Source organism: Oncorhynchus tshawytscha, linkage group LG07, assembly GCF_018296145.1.
Source record: "Oncorhynchus tshawytscha isolate Ot180627B linkage group LG07, Otsh_v2.0, whole genome shotgun sequence".
Lineage (NCBI taxonomy): Eukaryota > Metazoa > Chordata > Actinopteri > Salmoniformes > Salmonidae > Oncorhynchus > Oncorhynchus tshawytscha.
This window is the reverse complement of record NC_056435.1, coordinates 43,648,767-43,674,723: the sequence shown is the minus strand read 5'-3', so window position 1 is coordinate 43,674,723 and position 25,957 is coordinate 43,648,767. Positions and strand designations below refer to the sequence as shown.

At 40.8% G+C, this 25,957-nt stretch overlaps 2 protein-coding genes across 2 annotated transcripts; one reads left to right on the top strand and one right to left on the bottom strand.

The window, feature by feature from the left end:
* Nucleotides 1-871: 871 nt before the first annotated feature.
* LOC112254575 (amphoterin-induced protein 1) lies at nucleotides 872-5,530 on the top strand. The gene is made up of 2 exons (XM_024427277.2): nucleotides 872-1,216; nucleotides 1,829-5,530. The coding sequence occupies exon 2, from the start codon at nucleotides 1,857-1,859 to the stop codon at nucleotides 3,492-3,494; it is 1,638 nt and encodes a 545-aa protein (XP_024283045.1). The 5' UTR covers nucleotides 872-1,216; nucleotides 1,829-1,856; the 3' UTR covers nucleotides 3,495-5,530.
* Nucleotides 5,531-7,086: 1,556 nt separating this feature from the next.
* LOC112254576 (pepsin A) lies at nucleotides 7,087-11,241 on the bottom strand. The gene is made up of 9 exons (XM_024427278.1): nucleotides 11,130-11,241; nucleotides 10,720-10,870; nucleotides 10,465-10,585; nucleotides 10,192-10,310; nucleotides 8,482-8,681; nucleotides 8,252-8,368; nucleotides 7,926-8,061; nucleotides 7,655-7,753; nucleotides 7,087-7,435 (listed from the first exon to the last, which is right to left on the bottom strand). The coding sequence occupies exons 1-9, from the start codon at nucleotides 11,183-11,185 to the stop codon at nucleotides 7,283-7,285; spliced, it is 1,152 nt and encodes a 383-aa protein (XP_024283046.1). The 5' UTR covers nucleotides 11,186-11,241; the 3' UTR covers nucleotides 7,087-7,282.
* Between the last annotated feature and the right edge of the window lie 14,716 nt (nucleotides 11,242-25,957).

Sequence of the window (25,957 nt, the reverse complement as noted above, 5' to 3'; positions counted from 1 at the left end):
AACATTCCACTCCTTACAATCCTAAATCAACATATTGATCCACCAACACATATTAATATGCACATCACACACTCTGATAAGGAGCATCTACAGTTCAAACGGATCATGATGCTTCTTGCCAGCAGCTCCTATACAGACAGTGAGGTCTCATCTCTCAATGGAAGCACATGTGACTCTATTTGAGGTGTTCTTCACTGAGAAGGACAAACTGTCATGTCCTCCACTGCACAACGGGGATAAGATAAACCTCCTCCAAGGACCCCTTCTGTCTAGAAACTGCACAGAATGTGAAAACCCCCATTTGATGATCAAATTAGCACTGGTCTGTGGACAGATATGACAGTAATTGTCCTTCAGGCTTTGAACTGAACAGCACAATCCTCTTATTAACGCTCCTCCTCAGTTATAATGAAGACAACTCATCTACCACGGTTGAACACAGAAGCCACCACTGTTAGCAATAGAACAACACTATAATGACATTAATTCATGGAAATATAAGATTCTCACATCCATACAGCAACCAGACATATAAAAAAGGAGGGAGAAAATGTGAAATATGAAATGTGGTGGCTGTGTTTAGTCTAGACTAGAGGGTAGCCCCAGGTAACTCATCACTTTGATTCAGGTGGCATTTTCCTTTTTTCACATCATATTGTATGACCTATTTTCGAAATGAAGAAACCAAAATAGGCTGAATTATACAATGGGCCACATTAACATACACCTGTGTAAAGTTTTCACCTGTTATTAGACCTACAGAAGAAAAGAAAATAACCTAGTAACTAAAATAAATAGGCTACCCCTTAAAACCCCTTTCTCCTAATCTGTATTCCCTATTTAATCGTTTTTTTTCTACCTTCCATGATAATAATCCGTAAAACTGTTGCATTGGGATACTGGGTTGAAAACTAATGGACTTGGCTCGAGGTCGGTGCTGTGTTTGTTAAAGCGCATCTCATGAGCGCCCTCCCAGTAATCAATCAGAAGGCTGTTGCGTCTCTCTCTTTGTTACGGTATAGAAAGCTTGACATCATTCGGCTGTGGTCTACTCTGCTAGAAGCACTTCCGAATTCGCTTTGTTTATATGAATTATAGCCTATTGTTAGGCTACTATTTTGCATCGACGTCGTGGATCCATTTGCTGTTCAACCTGCGACATTTCTCAATATCGCCTTTGATCTTCTTCAGTTTACGCCTTGAGAGGGAGCACAAGGTAAAATAAAGCTTGTGTATACGCAGTGTTCTTCTGGATGTTGTAAAGGTTTCTATAGGTTTTTGAAAATGAAACAATGTTTCATTTATTATCTTAAATATGCAAGTTTGTAAATGTATCTTATTGAGTCAGATTGTGGCATCAGCAGATAAAAAAGTACTCAGCTTTTTTTATGTAGCCATAGACTATGGTACATTATGCAGTGCTTTCTGTGACTGATGTGGCGAGAGGTGTAGGCTGTAGGCAGCGTGTCCAATGTTTAACATGTGTTAGTGAATGAAACAAGCATGGAGATGAAGGACAGATTTGTACAGAGATGCATGAAGTTCAACTGATGATGGGAATAATTGTAGATGTCCTGTGGTGCAATGCACCCAGGTAAGTGTACCAAGTGTGTATGGGTAAATTACATTACTGTTTGTAGTGCATCTACTCTGCTTGACAGCCCACATGTGTGAGTTATGATCAAGTCATATGGTTGTTAATGTTATAGCTAGGTGTTGGTATAATTTTTTGCCAGGGGACACTACAAATATCAAGGTGAGTGTAAACAATGTGCTGCTGACCTCTCATAAAAGATGTGATGAATAACATTACAATACTTTATTTCAGCACATGGTCGTTTGGCGGTGTATGTCATATGCAGCCTAAATGCTGCATTTTGAAAACAAAGATTCCCTATCAAAAAATACATCCAACATCCTCCACCATGCTTGCACCAGACATGGTGGATGGGCTACTCTCTGGTTCCCATTGTGCCATAGCAGGAGTGTCTATTAAGGGGCTCTTTGCCCTTCTGGTCCTGACTCTCCTACTGCCTCCAGGAGCAATGACCAGCTCCAAACCTATCACCTGCCACAAAACCTGTTTGTGTGCTAGCAACATCGTCAGCTGCTCCAAGATGAACCTGACCGGAATCCCCATGGCTCTGCCTCGCTACACCGCTGTGCTGGACCTTAGCTTCAACCAAATCAGTAAACTGAAAGCTGAATGGACCCCGGTCAAGCTCAGCAAGCTGCACAGTCTCCTGCTCAGCCACAACGGCCTCACCTTTCTCTCCTCTGAGGCTTTTCTGTACGTCACATGGCTGCGTTACCTGGATCTGTCCTCAAACGGCCTGAAAATCTTGGAAGAGTTCATTTTCGAGCCCCTGGAGCACCTGGAGGTGCTGCTGCTTTACAACAACCACATCTCCCAGATCGACCGCACCGCCTTCTCGGGCCTCAATAGCCTGCAGAAGCTCTACCTCAGCCAGAACCAGGTGAAACGCTTCCCCTTGGAGCTGGTTAAGGAGAGGAACCGGCTTGAGAAGCTCACACTACTGGATGTGTCCACCAACCGGGTTAAACTCCTGCCCATACAGGAGCTCCAGGTCCTGCCTGCTTGGATCAAGAACGGTCTCTACTTCCACAACAACCCGCTGCCCTGCAGCTGTGAGCTGTACAGCATGCTGGCCCGCTGGCACCTCCTGGAGCTCAGCTCCGCCACTGACTTCAGGGACGACCACACCTGTCTACTCCCAGGCACGCAGAAGGAGAAGGTGCTTACCTTGGAGCTTAACAAGGTCCATCTAAATTGCAGCGCTGTGACCATCATAGGTGAGGAGGCCTATCTAGAGCAGGTTTTAAACCTGGGCTGTGACACCAGGCAGAGGGACGTGCTGAAGAGCTGGGTCTTGCCCGGCAATGTGCAGGTGTCCTCTGGGAACCAAAGTGCTAGGGTCCTCGGCGACGGCAGTCTGCAGATCGGCCCCCTCACGCTAGAGGACTCTGGGGTCTACACCTGTTACGCAGTGGGGGACTCCCTCAACGAGACTCTGTATGTGACTGTGGAGGTGCACAACACCACTCAGGCTGGAGGGCATGAGGGCATGAAGACTGCTTACACCACACTGGTGGGCTGTCTGGCCAGTGCGGTGATGGTGCTCATCTACCTCTACCTCACACCCTGTCGCTGCTTCTGCTGCTCAAGCCAGGGCCTGGACAAGAGGGCTCTGGGGGACAGCCTCCACTCCTCCACTGTCAGCGTTTCTCCCACCCATGAGGACACAGGCCCAGAGGGAGGTGGAGGAGGGGGGGCCTTCGATAAGCCTCCCTTCAACAGGCATGTGGCCTTCCCGGACCCAAAGGGCCTGATCGAGCAGAATGGGCGACTGAGCCCATGTGGGGAGGAGGAGGAGGAGTGGCAGGAGGAGGACAGAGGAAAGCAGGGACAGAGAAGAAAGTCAGATGTGGAGTCTCTGAGCTCTGTGTGCTCGGACACCCCTATTGTGGTGTGAGAGGGTGTTTCGCTTCAACTAGAAGATCTTTCACATCAAAACATTTGGGGGAGGGGGGAGGATGGGCGACTCTGCTGCCTCAGTAGGACTGTGACTTGATTATTAAGCAGAAAGAGGCTATCCACTTCCCATATGCATCAGTTCAGTAGGGCAAGTAGCTTTACATAGTGGTATTACACTATCGTGTCTTTTTTATAAGACAAGAACTTTCAACCAAATGAGGATTCATTCTCACTAATTTATTCTGTAGCAATCTGTGTTCATCAAATGCTTCAATCTCTATGTTTTAAAATAACAATATTGTTAATGCTTTCCAGTGATAGGGGGCACAAAAACATTACGAGTTGTAGCTGAATTCATATAACCAATAGAAGCAGCATTAAAATCTATTTAATGCAATAGACACAACATTGCTCCAATACATCTGTGCTGCTGTGAAGCCTGGATCACCAGGCTAAGAATAGTTTCTGTCACTTAATCACTATAAGGTGGGGAATGCTGGTGGGACAGTGTGTGCCTGGGACAGAAAGGATATTTGTTAGCAGCCAAGCCCAGTCCTACCAAAGGGAGTTGTTGTGACAATCCACTGAGTACTTCTGGTTATGGGTTCAAGTCCCTAACCAAATGGACAAATGCCTACTGGGCGATCGTCTCAAAAACACGGTAAGAAATAGCTGCCAGTAGTACAGCTAATATGCTAGCCCACTTAGCGCCCCTGCCACAGCTGAGCATTGGATGTAAACACAACTCTAGCACTGGAACAACAGATACTGTGTCATCGTGTCATTTACTTGTATTGCTAAACAGACACAACTGCACCTAGAAGATTATGGACGGATGTAGGTGGTATAATACAAAGGTCATTGATATTATGCCAGCAAGATGAGCTCTGGAAAAATGGTCAACAGTCAGATGTTAATTTTACCCATCTGTTTATCAAGGTGGTTTGAGCTCTTGTTTTGAAGCTGAACCTTATGATGTAGCTCTGCTCAGTCATCCAGTTGTAGGCTATGGGGGTTTCTTAACGTGCTTCATTAGATATTACCTAACCTTGACTGACAGCTTTTCAACCTGAGTATCTCTGTCCCTCTTAACTTGAAATCAGGTGCCATTGTAATTGAAGTACCTTGATAGAGGCACTAACTGTGGTGCTGTTTTAGAGGGACCTCTTTGAAGACAGACTCCCACCTCTTGTGACCATGTACTCAAACCTATAGTATAAGCTGAAAGGCACTTTATTAACTCACAGTAAAGCAGTTACTGAACACAAATAACAAAATATGTGCCACTAACATTTTCAGAGAAGACTTTCTTATGCTATCCATTCAGCCTACTCAGGGTCATATAGTTTCATATGTATGCGTACTACACATTATCCAACTATCACATACTATATATTAATCAGATGTTTAATATTATGTATCTCTACAGTATTAATAATTATGTAAAGATGTTGCAAGATACTGTGGGTGAGTATTTGCATACTAGCCAGATAATGTTATATGAGAATATTATCTTAACCTATTCTCTTGTTATGCTTTGAAGACCCTTAAATTGGACAATTTTCTGGCATTGTATGATTGACATGGTCATTTCTGGTAGAGGCTATTGGACCTCTGGCTCTTCTGTTTAAAGACTTATTTTTTCCAGGTGAAGAATATGTATCATTTTGGACCAAGCAATGAATTATTTTAAATATGCAAAGAGTAACGTGCGTAGTCTCCTATGATACTCAAAAAGGGAATCAGCTGAGTAATTGTTATTTGTATGTATATGTAAAAGTATTGTCTTTGTTGTAGTCATTTCTCGTGATGTTCTGTGTTTACCTACTGTACGTCTGTGTTACTTACTATATTAAGAATACTTCAATGTCTCAACTCAACTGCATATTGATGGGTCAAGTACAAATGCATTAATCTGTAATGACAGTCTTTTGTCAGAATCTCTCTCCTATGCTCTCAAATGTCTTCCTGTTCATCCTCTGTACCTGTAGCTGTCAACTGTATTCACAACCTTATAAAGATCCAAGACAAGAAGTGTGATGATGCTGTGTTTTCTAGGAAAGGGGCACTCAAGACAAACATAACAGGAAGTTGAAACATCTCAATATCTGAATTGATGCTTTATAACAGCCCTCCTTGCGATTTTGTGTTTTCTGTTCCTCTGTGATGTGAGCCTGAATATCAGGCTTTGCTGAGCCAAATGGCATGCCACTCCACCGGCTTCTGTTTCTATAATACCCTAATGACATGCACTGTGGTCACTGGGGGATGTAATGCTAGAGCTCACAGATCACTGAGGTGGAAACTCAGCTTGATCGGGAAGCAGTGTGTATTGCACTCATCTGTCCATTTACTTTCTTCAGGCACTGTTTGATGCAAGCTCTTTATTCTTCCTATGTGCACACCATCACGTCCCATATGTCATTTACAGGTAACTCAATAACAGGTAGACTGAAGGAAGGACCGTGTGCATTTGTGTTTATCACCAATCTGAACTAATGTACTCAATGTCATTATGAATTAAGTGTCAATCTCTGCAGAAGAAAGTGTAAATGAAGACTTCTACTAGATTAATCAAGAGGACTGGAGAGGGATGTTCAAAAACCCTGTGCGTCCCAAATGGCACCCTATTCCTTATATAGTACACTACTTTGGACCAGGGTCCATAGGGCTCTGGCCAGGGAATAGGGTGCCATTGGGATGCAATCCCTGATTCAGTCACGCCAGATGTCTTCTATTACTATATTGACCCTCACCAGCAGCAAAACCATCCAGGTTTTTGTAATGAAGTGACAAGTATGATTAAACTGGGTGATTTAAAGCAGCAGATGTTCTGAATGAACAACAATACATTGGTATCCCCCTCTCTGTAAAAAGGACTGGATCATACAGGGTTTATAGTGGATAGATGCTAGGATTACTGCACATTAATTACCAGGTCGCAATTGTAAATGAGAACTTGTTCTCAACTTGCCTACCTGGTTAAATAAAGGTAAAATAAATAAATAAATAAAAATTAATGAATGCATGGTCTTTTCACTGCAAGAGGTCTATGGCCTTGCTGTAACATACTGTACAATATGTATTATCGTCACATATAGTGGTAAAAATTATACATTTCCATCTTGTAGATATTCAAGCATAGTTTATAATTAGAACCGTTTGATCTGCAGAGGAAATGTAAAAACGACCTGAATCCATCTAAGATGACGTGGTTAATGCCAGTCAGTGGCTGCTCATGATGAATGATTGGCATGTGGTTGTGTGTGTGTGTGTGTGTGTGAGTGTGTGTGTGTGGACTGAATTCAAAGAGGATGACTCATCCTTTCTCTGTAAGCCCCCTCCTGACTCAATTAAATGAATAGCTAAATATATAGTGTCTATTTGAGTCTCTAGGGGTTGTTATGCCATCTAGTGGGCAGCATTGTGAATTATTAAGCTGAACATACAGTCTGACACCAGAGGAGAACACTCAAATTTATATGGAGGATGGGACAATCTGATTAATCTGAATGAAAATCCATTTCAAGTGTCAAACAGACAACACATTTTAAAAACATCATAATAGACTTAATCAATCATTAATCGGATACAGGTTAACTTTGTTTTATTTGCATAATTGGAACAATTGCATAGTAGTGGAGATTTTTTCATTTTCCATTACCCATGTCTATTGTTCACTTCAGATGTAAACATAAGTGGAGTGAAGATGGTTGGGATGGCGAATCTCTCTCAGTCTGAGATGCAGACGGGTATGGTGTCAGGGCACCAGCAGGGGTGTCAGTGTCAGTCTGACTCTGGACTCTTTTTAGCCTGGGCCAAGCCCACCGAGTTCTGTTCTCTGTTGAAGACCGTGTAGAACTGCCTCATGAAGACCTCACCCAGAATCCACTGATCATTGTCCCAGGTGCCAAAACCAGTAGTACAGCTGGAGCCATACTGGAGGGAGAAGAGAGGGAGTATGACTTCCAGGTGGAAAGGTTTCTCAACATTGTTGATTTCCTTACATTGCAGCAATTATTAAATTACCGTAATAGCATTGGCACATCTGTGGTTATTTTAACTGGCATGATCCTTTAAATATCACTAAAATAGTATGATTTTGCACTCAAATACATGCTCAAATGGAACATTAGACTACATTTTAGAGATACTTACTGGGAAAACATAGGTTGATGCTGGGAGAGTGAAGCCGAATCCATTGATGTTGAAGATAATCTCAGGCATGCGCTTTATGTTACTGCAACTCACAAGACCCTGTAAAGAAGTGAGGAATGTTTATTTTTTTTATTTTATCCTGAAAACTTTTACAGAGCCACATCCATTAGTAACATAAATAATTTCCACCTCAGTTATTAGAAATCTGAAAAACTTAACAAATATCCATTACAAAACTGTGTTCATAAGACTGAGATCCAGTGAAACCCACCTCTTCACTGTAGGCTCCCACCCAGCCATTGATGTTATTGACGTCCCTGGTAGGCCCTAGGATCTCAGTGGTGCCAGAGTCTACTACAGCTTGGCAGCCCGCTGCACACGCCACAGTATTCCCATTGATAGTAATACTGCAACAAGCAGAGCACATTCAGCAGAGCATCACTATTCTGCAGAGTCATCGACAACAAAAGTTGGCATAACACCAGTGACTTATCATCCTTAATGAGTTTGAACTTGGCTGGTGTCTTGTGTGGGAAAATTAACACCTTCAATTCTGTTACACATACACTCACAAACACTAGCCGTCCATAATATTACCTGTCTACATTAATCTGCCAGTAGCCAGTAGGTTGAGAGATGGGAATCCATTGGATGCTTCCTGTGAAGTAGGAGGGGTCAGTTCCTCCCAGGATTAACATACTGCCATCTACAGAGCTGGGAAGAAGAATTTACATGTTCATCACATAGAAGGACTTAGTAAACATTAGCAGATCGTCCCCGTCTCCTCCTCCCAACCCTGTCTACTTATTCCTCCAATGAAATCTCACCTGGTCAGATAGATGGAGAACAGGTCTTGAGGGATCTTTCCTTGTTTCCAAATGTTGTCAAATACAGGAGTACCTCCGTTAATTGACTGCTGGTCGGGGAAGGCCAGGCCCAGAATCCCATCCCATGGTAAGTTATCCAGGAAAGCATCCTCCACCAGACTCAGGCCAAAGATCTGGTGTGTCACATACAAGTCACCGAACTGAGGGGAAAAAACAGTCACACACACACATCCTCTCAAAATGCTGGTGGTGACACATTTCAAAGGCCTAGTGAAGAAAAATATGTTATTTCCCTATGTTTTATATACACTGAGTGTACAAACATTAACAACACCTGCTCTTTCCATGACATAGACTGACCAGGTGAAGGTTATGATCCCTTATTGTATTGATGTCTGTTGATAAATCCACTTCAATTAGTGTAGATGAAGGGAAGAGACAAGTTAAAGAAGGATTTGTAATCCTTGAGACAATATTGAGACATGGATTGTGTATGTGTGCAATTCAGAGGGTTAATGGGCAAGACAAAATATTTAAGTAATTTTGAATAGGGTATGGTAGTAGGTGCCAGGCGCACCGGTTTGTGTCAAGAACTGCAACGCTGCTGGGTTTTTCACGCTCAACAGTTTTCCGTGTATATCAGGAATGGTCCACCACCCAAAAGACATCTAGCCAACTTGACACAACTGTGACACACTTTGAGGTTGGAATAATCCTGTTAAAAATGATGATAATGCCCTTTTAGTGTAAGAGCTGTTTGAAAATACATTTCTGCCTGTTTTGTTGGGATGGAGTTATGGCCTGCCTGGTGATGTCACCAGGCATTAAATTAGTTAATGGGCCAATAAGAAAGAGTCCCAAATAACAGCTAGTTTTCAGTTTTCCCCTCCCTACTCAGACCAATATCAGAAAGTCCTAGCAAAAGTCTTGCTTGAGAAATTGCTCTTTGTTAAGAAGCTATTTTTGTTTCTTTTTGACCATTTTAATTGAAAACAATCACAGTAAGGTACTTAATTGTTACATAGAAATGATTTGATATTGAGATAAAAATGGCTGCATTGGACCATTAAGAATGAGAAGTTGTAGGGGAGAGTGGGGTAAGTTGAGCCAAAGGGGTAAATTGAGAAACCCTTGTTTCTAGGAAACCATACACAAAATGTTTAATTTGACCAAATATTTAAGAAGTTAGGTCCAAAAAACAGATTTTCATCCAAGTCTAATTAATTGATTGTGTTAGAGGTTTCATGATGCTTGTAACTAAACCAAAGTAGATATTTTTTTACGATTGTTCTATACATCAGTCTCTATAAGCTTCAATGTGAGGTCCTAAACTTAGCATGAAAGTGCAGTGTAGCTGTGTGGACTAATATAGTCTAAATGTTTGCCTTGGGGTAAGTTGAGCCAATGGCCATGGAGTATGTTGAGCCAATGGCAAGTTCAGAAAATTGAAGTATTTTCTTCCCAGTGTTAAAAAACTACAAAGTGTTTGTTAGGTCTTAAGACAGTGTTAAAATATGCTTAAAATAATAAAAAGTCAAAAAAGCGATTGTGATTGTGTTGAATTGTGTTTGGGAAATAAAGTTAAACTTGGTTTTAAAAAGGTAGTGGTAATATTTAATTTAGCCCAGAAATGTGAGTGTCATACTAAGAGTACATATAGTGTTACATTACCAATGTGGGAGAAAGTAAATAGATATTTCTGTTTCTCACTGTTACGGTGTCATATCCCACATCCCCTGTCATGTAACCAGTGACATATTGGATGGAGAAAGTCTCTGAGCTGGGCTGGAATGTGGAGGATGCTGTAGTGTTGAACCTGGCATGGTTGTCTGGTGAGGGTGGGAGTGAGAGAGGAGTAGACATGATTTAAATGAACATTTTCAACAAAGAATCAAAGAATAAAATGTCATGTTTAGATACAGTTTCATTGTTTCACGGTTGTGTATCTTAGCATCCCTGTCATCAATGTGTGTCCATACTCACTGCAGGCCTGGCTGCTGCTGCAATGGAGAGAGGGCACCCACAGGTCAGCAGATCCCGTGTCAAAGAGAACCTTGAACGACTGAGGGGGAGTACCGATGTCAATGACTCCGTAGTATGTCGACTGTGTGAGACAGTCAAGAGAGAACGACAGAGAGAGATTCATGAGATGATATGAAGAATGTTTCAGCCAGACACTTGAGTAAGCCTAAGCAGTCACCAATGGAGACAGTCTGGGCTATAGCTAGGTGCACTCACCTCTGGATAGTAGATCATGGGCACCATGGCACCACCCGCCCTGCTGTTAAACTTGGCTCTGGGGTTGTAGCGATACTTCCTCTTGTACTCTTCATACAGACCCTTCTCCTCCAGAGTCTGCCTGGCTGACTTCCCCTTTATCAGAGGAATCCTGGGCCACAGAATGGACATCTCTAGTTTAGCATCAGATAATATAACACTACTGAAATCTCTGTGGCTCAGAGGAACAGAGCCTCAAAACGGTCTGATGCTGCAGTTAGAAAACTGATTTCCTTTCACTTTTGTTTCAGCATTTTTAAAAGCTACCCTCATGTTTCTCTCAACACAATACCCTACAGAAATCTGTGATGATATAAGGTGCAAGAAATTAAATACATTATACATTTTATTTAAGGAATGATGGTACTTACTTGAGAAGGCACTCAGAAAGGGTCACTAAGGCAAACAGCACAACAGCCAACTTCATCTTGTCTGATCAGTTACCTGGGAGTACAGTACATTGGACTGGCTATACCCTGGCCTTTTTATACACTGTAGTGTGTTTGGACAGTGTTCATTATTCCCAGTATTTACCACTCGTATACTTCTGCCATATACTGTACAATGCAGTGATAAGAAACCACTTAATGGCTATAAGAACAGACTTAAATAGGTAAATAAATCAGATAAGGGGAACAAAAAAGATTTGACACAAGTTCACCCGAAACCTTTCAAACAAAAACACAACATATACAATCATTTTATATTTATTGTTCATTATCAATCATTCGATAAGAAAACATTTCATCAGTGTTTGTCCTCGAGATTGAATAGAAATTGATCTTGTATCCATTCCTCAAATGACAAAATAATTTCAAATAAAAGGGTTGAAAAACAGTATCAATTATATAATTTCAATAGTATCTTTTTTAAATAGAATAAGTATTGATTTATGATCCTGCCTTTAGACAGGGCAAACAAAGGTAGAAGCAGTGCGTGCCCACTTCAATGCTTTATGCCAGAGGCATATCAGTTCTTAGTGCGTATACATGTAGCCTAGGTCTTGTTACAGGTTATTAACTAGCCCACATATGACGTACTGCATCAGTTTGTCTGACTCAGCCTTTCTCACAAAGATTTCTGTAAAAGCTATGGCGTTATGTTGACTTTTTAGAATAATAGCATGTAACATATTGTAACGTCTGTACCAATGCTGTGACAGTCATGAAATGACATCAGCAATAACAGCCAGTCTCATGGTAATTGACAGTTAATTAACATAAACACATTTAGCATCTCCTGGCTTCCAGGCACAGCCTACAAGCCACTAATACAGACCTTTGGAACACCTACATTTGAAAAAGTCTAATAAATCCATGTAATATAGTCTATACCAACACAATAAATCCATTATTTATTTTAGACAGGTCTAAAGAAACATGATATGAAGAAAATGTAGTCTATTTCAGAAGAACAGAATAGCACACTGAGTTGTCCTTATGTTAGGCAATGATCTGGCTATGCCATATGGCTGTGGGCTACACTAGTTAATTTGGCAGACAAGATTTGCTTAGTATTCCGTGGCATTATTTTATATTAGTTTGTAGTATGAAGAATACAATTGAACAAAGCTGAATAAAATAGAAAGGATATTTTCTCCAAACAATTTGAGGGAGTTCGCACATGCAGCTATTCTGTGTTGAGCGTTAATAAAGAAACAGGTACTCCTATATGCTTAATTTAGAGTTATGTATGTAACTTTAGTTGTGATACAAACGTTGGGCTATATGTTTTGATTTTTAATACATTCCAAGGCTGACTCTAGTGATGATTTGAAAAAAGTAGCATGAAAGGCATGAGCTCTAATTAGTTTTTTTTTGCGCAGGCTGTACACACTTCTTACTCACAGGCTACAAGTGAAGACAGACATCGGGGACGCAACTGCACGCAATCCTTGTCCAATTACGAGGCGCATATCGAAGATATTGTAAGAAATGTCCACATTTACTTTTCATCAGCCAAACAAGATGAGTAGGCCTAACAAACAGCAAAAGCACGAGCCTATGTCAATCTACTATCCCCCATAGTACAAAAGTTGACCTATTCTATTCTGTGCGAGAAATACATATTCCAAACATAGTCTGGGAAAGTTGTGGGATGCAAAAGATCCCAAATGAATACAACCACTAGAATCAACAAAACTATTTTAACTGTTAGGGCGCATGAACCGCTAGCCTACCACAACATCCGGTGAAATTGCAGAGCACGAAATTCCGAACAATAACCAGTATGCTAAAGAAGTTAAGCAATGAGGCTAACGTAAGAAATGTTGATAAACTATTAGGCTATTTCTTCACATTTTAAGCGCAGTAATGCGTACATGGCAGTTGGCTATAAGCGTGAATGTTCCATTCTCAAATCTGACTGACCACAAATGTGATTATGCATGTAATGCTCTTATTATAAAGGTGCATTTTTATGGTGAAAATTATCTTCCCCAAACTTGAAACACACATGCTGCGTATGTATGCCAGTTAGGCTCTACCCCTGTCGTAAAGCAGACTATTGTGCTTAATTTTAAGAAGTTATTTGGCTACATTAGTTGTGATACAAACCTTATAGGCGTATGGGCTAGGTTACATGAGTTGTGCAACTATCATTTCAAAAAGTCACCCAAAAAAAGCATGCGCTGTTTCTTGCCTTTACTGCACAAGCTGGCCATCATTCACAGGTTAGAATATATAATTCACAGGTTATAGGCTAATATTGTCACCCATCATACTATTCTTGATTTAAACATGTCTTTACACACAGTACCAGTCAAGTTTGGACACACCTACTCATTCAAGGGTTTTTCTTTATTTGTACTATTTCTACATTGTATAATAATAGTGAAGACATCAAAACATGAAATAACACATATAGAATAATGTAGTAACCAAAACAAAGATATATTTGAGATTTTTCAAAGTAGCCACCCTTTGCCTTGATGACAGCTTGCTCACTCTTGGCATTCTCTCAACCAGCTTCATGAGGAATGCTTTTCCAACAGTCTTGAAGGAGTTCCCACATATGCTGAGCACTTGTTGGCTGCTTTTCCTTCACTCTGCGGTCCAACTCATCCTAAGCCATCTCAATTGGGTTGAGGTCGGGTGATTGTAGAGGCCAGGTCATCTGATGCAGCACTACATCACTCTCCTACTTGGTCAAATAGCCCTTACACAGCCTGAAGGTGTGTTTTGGGTCATTGTCCTGTTGAAAAACTAATTATAGTCCCACTAAGCACAAACCAGATGGGATGGCGTATCGCTGCAGAATGCTGTGGTAGCCATGCTGGTTAAGTGTGCCTTGAATTCTAAATAAATCACTGATAGTGTCACCAGCAAAGCACCCCCACATCATGACACCTCCATGTTTCACGGTGGGAACCACACGTGGAGGTCATCTGTTCACCTACTCTGCGTCTCACAAAGACACGGCGGTTGGAACCAAAAATCTCAAATCTGGACTCATCAGAACAAAGGACTGATTTCCACCGGTCTAATGTCCATTGATCGTGTTATTTGGCCCAAGCAAGTCTCTTATTGGTGTCCTTTAGTAGTCCTTTGCAGCAATTCAACCATGAAGGCCTGATTTCACACAGTCCCCACTGAAAAGTTGATGTTGAGATGTGTCTGTTCCTTGAACTCTGTGAAGCATTTATTTCGGCTGCAATCTGAGGTGCAGTTAACTCGAATGAATTTATCCTCTGCAGCAGAGTTAACTCTGGGTCTTCCTTTCCTGTGGCTGTCCTCATGAGAGCCAGTTTCATCATAGCGCTTGATGATTTTTTCGACTGCACTTGAAGAAACTTTCAAAGTTCTTGAAATGTTCCGGATTGACTGACCTTCATGTCTTAAAGTAATGATGGACTGTCGTTTCTCTTTGCTTATTTGAGCTGTTCTTGCCAATATGGACTTGGTCCTTTACAAAATAGGGCTATCTTTTGTATACCTTGTCACAACACAACTGATTGGTTCAAACAAATTAAGGAAAGAAATTCAACAAATTTATAAGGCACACCTGTTAATTGAAATGCTATCTGGGTGACTACCTCATGAAGCTGGTTGAGAGAATGTCAAGAGTGTGCAAAGCTGTCATCAAGGCAAAGGGTGGCTACTTTGAAGAATCTCATAAAAACATATATTTCGATTTGTTTAACACTTTTTTTTATTGCTACATGATTCCATATGTGTTTTTTCATAGTTTGGATGTCTTCACTATTATTCTACAATGTAGAAAATAGTAAAAAATAAAGAGAAACCCTGGAATGAGTAGGTGTGTAAACGTTTGACTGGTACTGTATACTAAATAATGTGTGAAATTGGTTTTGATTTAGAATGGACCATTATCATGCACTGGCCTCGAAACGGGGGAAAAAAATACATGCACTCTATGCACATGTAATCAATGCACTTAAATAGTGAATGGAGGATGCTTTTCCTGTGGTTAATTTTCATGCCAGGCAGGTAGGCTATACTCTTGTTGTAAAGATAAGCAATGTGCTTAATATTAGGAAAGTTGAGAAATAAATATAGAAGGCCTAGCCTATATAAAGCTGATGGGATCCTCCTCTTTTTAATCAAGGCCATCCCCCTGTTTTGTCACGCAATTGCATAGCCTATAGAAATATTGCACAACTTGAGCTCATGGGCTCTCATGAAGTGTTTGATTAGATTTTCGATTATATTTGAAATGATGTCAGAGTGATTAGAGGGACAATAGAGTGCTGAGTACCAGGCAGTTAGCACGTTTGGTAGGCTACTAATGACCATCAGCAGAATTAGAGCTTGGAGAAGCCTAATTACCATGACTAAAAGGTCACATGGAATTTGACTCTCGTCATGACTCGTGACCCACGGTGTGGTGGTAATATGGTCACTGTAACAGCCCTAGTCTGTACCCTTGGTTAATTTTTAGATTAGTGGCTTCAAATACCCAGATTAATGGCCTTTTGAAACAAGGAATATAGACAGAGTGACTAATGACTGCAAATAAAGGTCTGAAAGTACTTTCCAAATACCTCAGCCTGATGGGAATTTTTTCAATTGTTGGCAGTACACCAATTTGATTAGATAACCATTTGATTAGTGTTTTCAAATAAGATAACATCAGTAATAACATATTAGCTGATATTTCATATGCCTCCACAAAGATCTAAATGACGTTATCATCCAACTTCTTTAGGCAACTCTGCCCTCTAGAGGACAAAGTCAGACAACATAATTTACAGCTGAATGAACGTGTCTTATCATTTGGTAAAATTGTAATTAATGCCGTCAGGTTTGAACCCTAAACCCTGAATTGCTGATGCTATGTATTGGCCAATGAGAGGCTTTGAAGCCTCTAGTCCGCGTATTGGCACTCCTCAGAAGAAGCATGTAGACATTAATAATAAAAGCATTTCTATAACTTCCAAAATATATTTTAACAATGGTAGTTGAGTGCCAAGATGGAGGTCCGGTGGCTTGTAAACAGCGCACCCTGTCAGTCATCTAAGTGAATATAAATCACTGGTTTGAACCCTGCAAAACTAATGACTCCAACATTCAACTTCATTTGCAAATAGACTACAAACTAATAAAAGAGAACACACGAAAAATGACATGTTTAAATACAACTCTTTATTAAAAAATAACATTATAGCAATTGTTATGATTGAAATCTAATATGGTATGTACAAATTACAATTAGTTCCCATAGTAAATAATGACTCTGGCTAAATGCAATGAAGATTTTTTTTTAAATGGTAACCACTGAGAGCATGAGAAAATGTACTAACCAAGGTGTCTATCCCTTGTCAGATGAATTCCTTGTTTACTACGGTATCAACCAGATGTTTGTTAATGACATAAAACATCTTCAGGTAAAACTCTGCACATTGTACAGTTTTACAGTTCTGACTCTTCCACTTTTTCAATGGCGCAAGCCTATCCTTCTTTCCTCCTTTTCCAGCATGAAGTGTTGTTCTTTCCCAAGCCCCCGTGACACTCAAACATGTGAATAATCCCTTTTCACTCCTTTCATGTGGAACACAAAGGGAGGTCATAATACACTAGTATGGGATGTTAATGTGCATTTACTACAGTGCATGATGGGGTACAACCTACTGCAAAATGCTTCCTGGAGGATTAATCAATAAGCTGACGACTGACGAGAACGTGACACATCCTTAACACAAAGACAAGACTGGCCAGAGAAACAACAAACACATGCAGCACAGTAAAAATACACATTTCATACAAACATCCAATCTCCTGAAATAGTACTGGTGACAATTTTAGGCTCATTCATCCTCCTGTAACTATTCCCCAGGTCGTTGCTGTAAATGAGAATGTGTTCTCAGTCAATTTCCCTGGTAAAATAATAATAATTAAAAAAAATGTATCCAAAGCTTTCAGTATCAAATAAAATAACTAAGCGTTATAATCTATATTTTGTGAATGGTGAAACGACAGCACGTACTGCTCACAATGCCACCTGGGGGGGGGGGGATACGCTTACCATGCTGCACCTTGGTCCAGTCATGCAGCCAGCAATGACAACAACCTTTGTCCCCATTTGCAGTTGCTAAAAGTAGTCTGGCTTTTTTATGGCGGTTTTGAAGCAGTGTCTTCTTCTTTGCTGAGCGGCCTTTAAGGTTATGTCGATAAAGGACTTGTTTTACTGTGGATATAGATACTTTTGTATCGGTTTCCTCTAGCATCTTCACAGGGTCCTTTGCTGTTGTTCTGGGATTGATTTGCACTTTTCACACAAGTCAAATCAAATCAAATGTATTTATATAGCCCTTCGTACATCAGCTGATATCTCAAAGTGCTGTACAGAAACCCAGCCTAAAACCCCAAACAGCAAGCAATGCAGGTGTAGAAGCACGGTGGCTAGGAAAAACTCCCTTGAAAGGCCAAAACCTAGGAAGAAACCTAGAGAGGAACCAGGCTATATGGGGTGGCCAGTCCTCTTCTGGCTGTGCCGGGTGGAGATTATAACAGAACATGGCCAAGATGTTCAAATGTTCATAAATGACCAGCATGGTCAAATAATAATAATCACAGGCAGAACAGTTGAAACTGGAGCAGCAGCACGGCCAGGTGGACTGGAGACAGCAAGGAGTCATCATGCCAGGTAGTCCTGAGGCATGGTCCTAGGGCTCAGGTCCTCAGAGAGAGAGAAAGAAAGAGAGAATTAGAGAGAGCATACTTAAATTCACACAGGACACCGGATAAGACAGGAGAAGTAGTCCAGATATAACAAACTGACCCTAGCCCCCCAACACATAAACTACTGCAGCATAAATACTGGAGGCTGAGACAGGAGGGGTCAGGAGACACTGTGGCCCCATCCGATGATACCCCCGGACAGGGCCAAACAGGAAGGATGTAACCCCACCCACTTTGCCAAAGCACAGCCCCCACACCACTAGAGGGATATCTTCAACCACCAACTTACCATCCTGAGACAAGGCCGAGTATAGCCCACAAAGATCTCCGCCACGGCACAACCCAAGGGGGGCGCCAACCCAGACAGGAAGATGACATCAGTGACTCAACCCACTCAAGTGACGCACCCCTCCTAGGGACGGTATGAAAGAGCACCAGGAAGCCAGTGACTCAGACCCTGTAATAGGGTTAGAGGCAGAGAATCCCAGTGGAAAGAGGGGAACCGGCCAGGCAGAGACAGCAAGGGCGGTTTGTTGCTCCAGAGCCTTTCCGTTCACCTTTACACTCCTGGGCTAGACTACACTCAATCATGTGACCCACTGAAGAGATGAGTCTTCAGTAAAGACTTAAAGGTTGAGACCGAGTTTGCGTCTCTCACATGGGTAGGCAGACCATTCCATAAAAATGGAGCTCTGTAGGAGAAAGCCCTGCCTCCAGCTGTTTGCTTAGAAATTCTAGGGACAATTAGGAGGCCTGCGTCTTGTGACCATAGCGTACGTGTAGGTATGTACGTCAGGACCAAATCAGAGAGATAGGTAGGAGCAAGCCCATGTAATGCTTTGTAGGTTACCAGTAAAACCTTGAAACATGTTCGACAGAAACATTTGTTTGAATGGTAACAGCTCTTCCATTCCTGTTTCAGTGAGTTGGCCAAAGCAAGCTGAACGAAGCCTATGATAGTTAGCTTGTGGGTGTTCATTCTGAGCTTGTTTGACAGTGTTAGCCAGTGAGCTATCGTGTTTGCGAGTTGCAGAACCACTGAATTCTAATTTCAAAGCTGTGTCTAGTTGAGCGTAGTCGTTTAGCACGTGTTGCTGTTATAGACGAATGAACCTCGTCATATGTCTATTCAACGTTCGCTTCAACAGGTAAACCCTGTCAGAACCCTTAGAGTTCGGGTAGCCATCCAATGTGTCCTCTATGTCAGCTAGGAACGTCTCAGTATCGTTTGGCTGACCTAGAACAGTGTCAAAGGTGGGGACATTCTTGATAGGTTTGTCAGAGGTATTCCGCACCAAACGGGTAGAGAGGGTTGGCTTCATCCTGTGGGGATATTGGGGCCGAAAGGCCAAGAGGAGAAGTCAAGCTTTGGCTTTGTTGGCAAAGAGGCGCCATATTACTCAGTGCCGAATGGCCAAAAGGAGAAGACTGAGGGACACATGAGGGAAGTCTGAAACCTTCTATCGTCTTCACTTCTTTGAGGACCGGACTCCGGTTGCTTGTTTGGGTAGTCACGCTGTAGCACGTGACCATTCTGGAATTCCACCATATTGTACCTAAGGGTGGTATTCTGCTGCATTGCAGAGTCCACCTGAGCGCTTAGAGTACAGATTTTGGACACGTGAGTGTCGCACTTGCTCCTTTCGGTCTCAAACTTATCTGTCATTGTTTGCAAATAGAGGTCTTGAGTATGGAGCGAGAGATTCAGTGATGAGATTTCCACCGTTTGCTTAGAAATCAATATTTACATCTTCATCACCTGAGTTCTCTCATCATTAATTTGGTCAGAGACTTCAATGTCTTCTACTGATTTGTCATCCAACTTAGTCATTGTGTTCATTAACTGATCGTCTCTGGTCTGCAGTATTTAGAGTAGAACATTGTTTCTTTGAGTAACGTTCAACAAAACTGCCTGCATGTTATCAAATTGTGCGCCCCTTTTTTTAGATAACTCGACAGATTTATCTAGTTCGGAGTGGACTACATCCTATTTAGTTTTGGCTAAATCGATTTGTTCCTGGAGACAACGATTTTGTTGAAGAGTTTGTGCTCGTTCATCATCATAATTATTTGCAATTACTTTTAATTGTTCAGATTTCAAACGCAGTTCCTCGGCTAGCAGAATGTTTTCATTTCCTGCTTTTGTCAATAGTTGCTCGGTTCTCTCCACCTATCCCCTCATGTCAGCCATGTCTTACACGTGCTTCAGCTGTGCACTGCAGTATTGGACCCATGCCAATCTTTGATGGCGATACATAAGGGCTAAAGTAGAGAGAACCGTTACAAAGCCTGCGTTTGATGGTTGATTTTGGAGAGCATTGTTCGCAATTTCTGCAGTTTTTCCGCTAATGGCATGTTTGGTATCGCTGCTGAGATCAATGCTTTTATGGGTGGAGGTGTCACGTTCATCGTAACGATGAGACCAAGGCGCAGCATGATTTGAATACATTCTTCTTTAATTACGAAGAACACAAAGAACACTAAACAAAACGAACGTGCCGCTAATGCTAACGAGTGCTGACATGCAACTACACATAGACAATAACCCACAAAAACAAAATGGAAAAATGACAACCTAAATAGGATCCCCAATCAGAGACAAGGATAAACAGCTGTCTCTGATTGGGAACCAATTCAGGCCACCATAGACCTACATTTACCTAGACAATTCCAAAACCCCATAGATATACAGAAAACCCTAGACAAGGTGAAACACACATACCACCCTCGTCACACCCTGACCTAACCAAAATAATAAAGAAAACTAAGATAACTAAGGTCAGGGCGTGACAGGAGGTTCACTAATTAGAGTAGGAGTGGTGACCACCTCTGATAGCTTGCACATTATTTGAAAAATGTAGAGAACAAATAAATCCTATTTTTTTTCAATATTTGTTTTTGGAATTCGTTGGAAGCTGCAAAGACGATTTTAATTGATTTATAGACGTTAATGAACTATCAGTACTGTATCAGTAATGTGGGAGTTGGACATGAATGAATTTTGCAAAAGCAAATTGATTAATCAATGATAATGATTAATCATACCTGGATAGGCTATCTGGGAATTCAACTTTAATTAACCTGAGAAGTTGGTTCATCTAGGTTAATATGGGAATGTTTAAGATGTCTAATTTACTTGGAAGAACCTGAAAAGAGAACAACACGGAGGCAGCCTCCAGAACACATACATGGCTCACCACTTCCTGTCTACCACTCCAATAATGTATTTAATAAACTGGTTGTATTATGTAATCTGCTTTTCAATTTTATATAGGCTGAATCAAAATGAAAGCGTCATTCTATTTTAGATTCCTCGTACGCGGCGTCAATAATGTTGTGTCTCTGACTGATTAAATTATATGACAGGCTATTTTATCAAACCGATCACCTAATGCTTGATTGATTACATGATTAAATTAAGCCATGCAACAATTAACTCGTTAATAACCTGGGGCACCATGGAAGAGTGTTTATAGAGCTGCTGTTTTCCAAATAAACTCTTAAAGATCTGAAGATCTTTTATATCAATAGTAGTCAATTATTAATCGTCACCTTATTCAGTCTCATCTGAACGCCGTAAAATTATTGGTTATCTTCATGAACCCTGGATAACAAGTTGAATCAGAAATGCAAAAATTGGCTTAATTATTGATTTACTAAATACCTAAATAATCACACAGAATTACATATACACAGGATGGATCATACATTGATTACTAATCATGTAATAAAAGAAAACATCCCTAGCGGACGAAACCGATATGACAACTGGTTACACAAAAGAAGGGGGTTGGGTTTGAATGAAAGAGCGGGAAGACTGAGGGACAAAGGAGATTTCATCTCTATCGGACCTTGAGAAGCTATGCTACCATAAATACAAAATCTTATGGTAGCATACCTTAGAACTCAACTTTTAGGATGTATCACTTCTTCTTTAGTGAATAAGAGTTCAAAGTTTATACCATTTTGCCATAATCAGCTTGCGCCTTATTCTAGCTGGTCTAGTAGAAATTCATCCTTCCAGCATGGTGATCGTCACCTCCACGTGATCTGGTCTTATGTAAATCTTGTTATGTAGAGTGGATATTCATCCATTCGCAACCACAGCTCACGCTGGGGTTTGCTTAGTCTGACGTGACTTGGGTTACGTGGGCTTTTATACTTGTCACGTCCTGACCTTAGTTCCTTTTTTATGTCTCTGTTTTAGTTTGGTCAGGGTGTGAGTTGGGGTGGGTATTCTATGTTGTGTATTCGAGGTTTTGTATTTCTGTGTTTGGCCTGGTATGGTTCCCAATCAGAGGCAGCTGTCGATCGTTGTCTCTGATTGAGAACCATACAGTGGGGTAAAAAAGTATTTAGTCAGCCACCAATTGTGCAAGTTCTCCCACTTAAAAAGATGAGAGAGGCCTGTAATTTTCATCATAGGTACACTTCAACTGTGACAGACAAAATGAGAAAAGAATATCCAGAAAATCACATTGTAGGATTTTTAATGAATTTATTTGCAAATTATGGTGGAAAATAAATATTTGGTCAATAACAAAAGTTTATCTCAATACTTTGTTATATACCCTTTGTTGGCAATGACAGAGGTCAAACGTTTTCTGTAAGTCTTCACAAGGTTTTCACACACTGTTGTAGATCCATGCAGATCCATGCAGATCTCCTCTAGAGCAGTGATGTTTTGGGGCTGTTGCTGGGCAACACGGACTTTCAACTCCCTCCAAAGATTGTCTATGGGGTTGAGATCTGGAGACTGGCTAGGCCACTCCAGGACCTTGAAATGCTTCTTACGAAGCCACTCCTTCGTTGCCCGGGCGGTGTGTTTGGGATTATTGTCATGCTGAAAGACCCAGCCACGTTTCATATTAAATGCCCTTGCTGATGGAAGGAGGTTTTCACTCAAAATCTCACGATACATGGCCCCATTCATTCTTTCCTTTACACGGATCAGTCGTCCTGGTCCCTTTGCAGAAAAACAGCCCCAAAGCATGATGTTTCCACCCCCATGCTTCACAGAAGGTATGGTGTTCTTTGGATGCAACTCAGCATTCTTTGTCCTCCAAACACAACGAGTTGAGTTTTTACCAAAAAGTTATATTTTGGTTTCATCTGACCATATGACATTCTCCCAATCTTCTTCTGGATCATCCAAATGCTCTCTAGCAAACTTCAGACGGGCCTGAACATGTACTGGCTTAAGCAGGGGGACACGTCTGGCACTGCAGGATTTGAGTCCCTGGCGTCGTAGTGTGTTACTGATGGTAGGCTTTGTTACTTTGGTCCCAGCTCTCAACAGGTCATTCACTAGGTCCCCCCGTGTGGTTCTGGGATTTTTGCTCACCGTTCTTGTGATCATTTTGACCCCACGGGGTGAGATCTTGCATGGAGCCCCAGATCGAGGGAGATTATCAGTGGTCTTGTATGTCTTCCATTTCCTAATAATTGCTCCCACAGTTGATTTCTTCAAACCAAGCTGCTTACCTATTGCAGACTCAGTCTTCCCAGCCTGGTGCAGGTCTACAATTTTGTTTCTGGTGTCCTTTGACAGCTCTTTGGTCTCGGCCATAGGAGTTTGGAGTGTGACTGTTTGAGGTTGTGGACAGGTGTCTTTTATACTGATAACAAGTTCAAACAGGTGCCATTAATACAGGTAACGAGTGGAGGACAGAGGAGCCTCTTAAAGAAGAAGTTACAGGTCTGTGAGAGCCAGAAATCTTGCTTGTTTGTAGGTGACCATACTTATTTCCACCATAATTTGCAAATAAATTCATTAAAAATCCTACAATGTGATTTTCTGGATTTTTTTTCTTATTTTGTCTGCCATAGTTGAAGTGTACCTATGATGAACATTACAGGCCTCTCATCTTTTTAAGTGGGAGAACTTGCACAATTGGTGGCTGACTAAATACTTTTTTGCCCCACTGTACTTAGGCAGCCTGTTTTCCCACTATGGGTTGTGGGTAGTTGTTTCCTGTTTTGTGTTGCTGCACCTTACAGGACTGTTTAGTTTTCGTTTCACTCTCTTTGTTATTTTGTTTTTGTTCTAATAAATTAACATGAACATTTACCCCGCTGTGCATTGGTCCCGTCCATCGTATTCCTCATCAGAAGAGGAAGACAATCGTTACAATACTGGAGAAGAGAAGGGCTTGTTTCATCCCTCTCCAACCAATGTCTGTTCACTTGGGCGTGGCCACTGAGTGAGCATAGTTTACTTATGAAAACAATTCTCTCATTTAGAAGGCTAAAATTAAATTGAATCTTTTCACAAATAGTTTCATATTTAAACATTTAAATTGCACAACAATTCCATGTGAATCTGATAACTAGAATGTGTAGACTTTCCAAGATACAATTTATGTTGTCCTGTCATCAGTAATAATGTCTAAGACAACTGATCTGACATCATATTCTTTAAAAAAAAATTTTTTATTTTTTATAATTATTTATTTCAAAAACACAAGGGGTAACATTAAAGTATTAGAACATGAAGGACAAACAATACAGCATCATGACACTATCAAACATGTATCAGTCTTTCCGCAACAGAGCCATCCTTATGTGTGAGGGTGCGTGTGCATGATAGTGACATAAAATATATGTCATAGTTTCCTTTTTCATGATCACAATCTTGTGAAACCCAAACCCTCCAAGATCCCCCCCACAGTTCCCCAATAGCTGCCCCTCAACCATTCGAGAGCCCTCCCACAGACCCCCCCCACAAAGACAAATAAATAAAAAATACAATTAATTCCATTCCCCACCCCCAAGAACCCCCAACGCACCAATAACCAAGAGAATGAACTACAGAGAAAAAAGGAAAAGACAGAAGAAAACAGCAAACAACAATGAAAAAATATATACTACAAAATAATACATTTAAAACAAAGGACATCAAGAACAACTGAAATCATAACAGCAATGCCTACTTTATGTTTGTGTGCATGTCTGGCACTATTACATGTATTACTTTATCAAATGCCTTTTCAAAATCCGCTATAAATACCGTTCCTGGCTTTTTATGTGTCTTGATGTTTTATTATTTCTAGCAGTTGTTGTATTTTATCTCCAATGTATCATCCATATAAAAAACCTGTCTGATCAGGATGAACAATACCTGGTGAAACCCTTTTAATTCTGAGTGCTATGCATTTTGCTAGTATTTTTGCATCACAACATTGAAGTGTAAGGGGCCTCCAGTTTTTTTAGATCGACCGGGTCTTTATATTTGCCATCTGGGTCTTGTTTTAATAATAGAGAAATCAGAGCTTCCTGCTGAGTACCTGACAGACTACCATTTCTATAGGAGTAGTTAAAACAATCTAACAATGGAGCTTTTAGTATAAAAAAACAAACATAATATACCTCTACCGGTATGCCATCAAGCCCTGGGGTTTTTCCAGACTGAAAGGATTTAATAGCCTCAAAAAGTTCTCCCTCTAATTGGGCCTTCGTACTGATCTTTCTGTACATTTGTTAATTTTCAATTTTTGATATTATTTGGAAAGAATTCCTTACTGTAATCTTCATTCAGTGAGAGAGAATGAGATGGAAAAGAGAACATCTGCCTAAAATAATTAGCTTCCTCTTTTAAAACATCATTCAGAGAATCATAGATGACTCCGTCTTCAGTAACAAGTTTCTGCAAATTATTTTTGTTAGCGTTCTTGTATTGACGATTCAGGAAGAATGTTGTGCATTTTTCTCCATATTCCATCCAGTTTGCTTGATTTTGTAGTAGATTACATTAGATCGTTCTTGAATAAGTTCCTCAAGTTTGTTGTTTTTCCTCTAACTTATTTTGTAGTATCGTTTTTATTGGTAGCTACCTGTACTTTTAGTTCATGGATTTCCCTTGTTTCTTTAGCCAGAAACTGCTTTTTTAAAATGATTTATGAATATTGAATTGAATGACCCCTGAAGGTACATTTAAAGGTATTCCAAACATGAAGGGGATTTTCTGAACCTATATTATACTGGAAAAATTCAGTTATAAATAATTTTGTCTTAGTTAATATTGTAACGGCAGATTTCCTCCTCCTTGCCTGAAGAGGTGT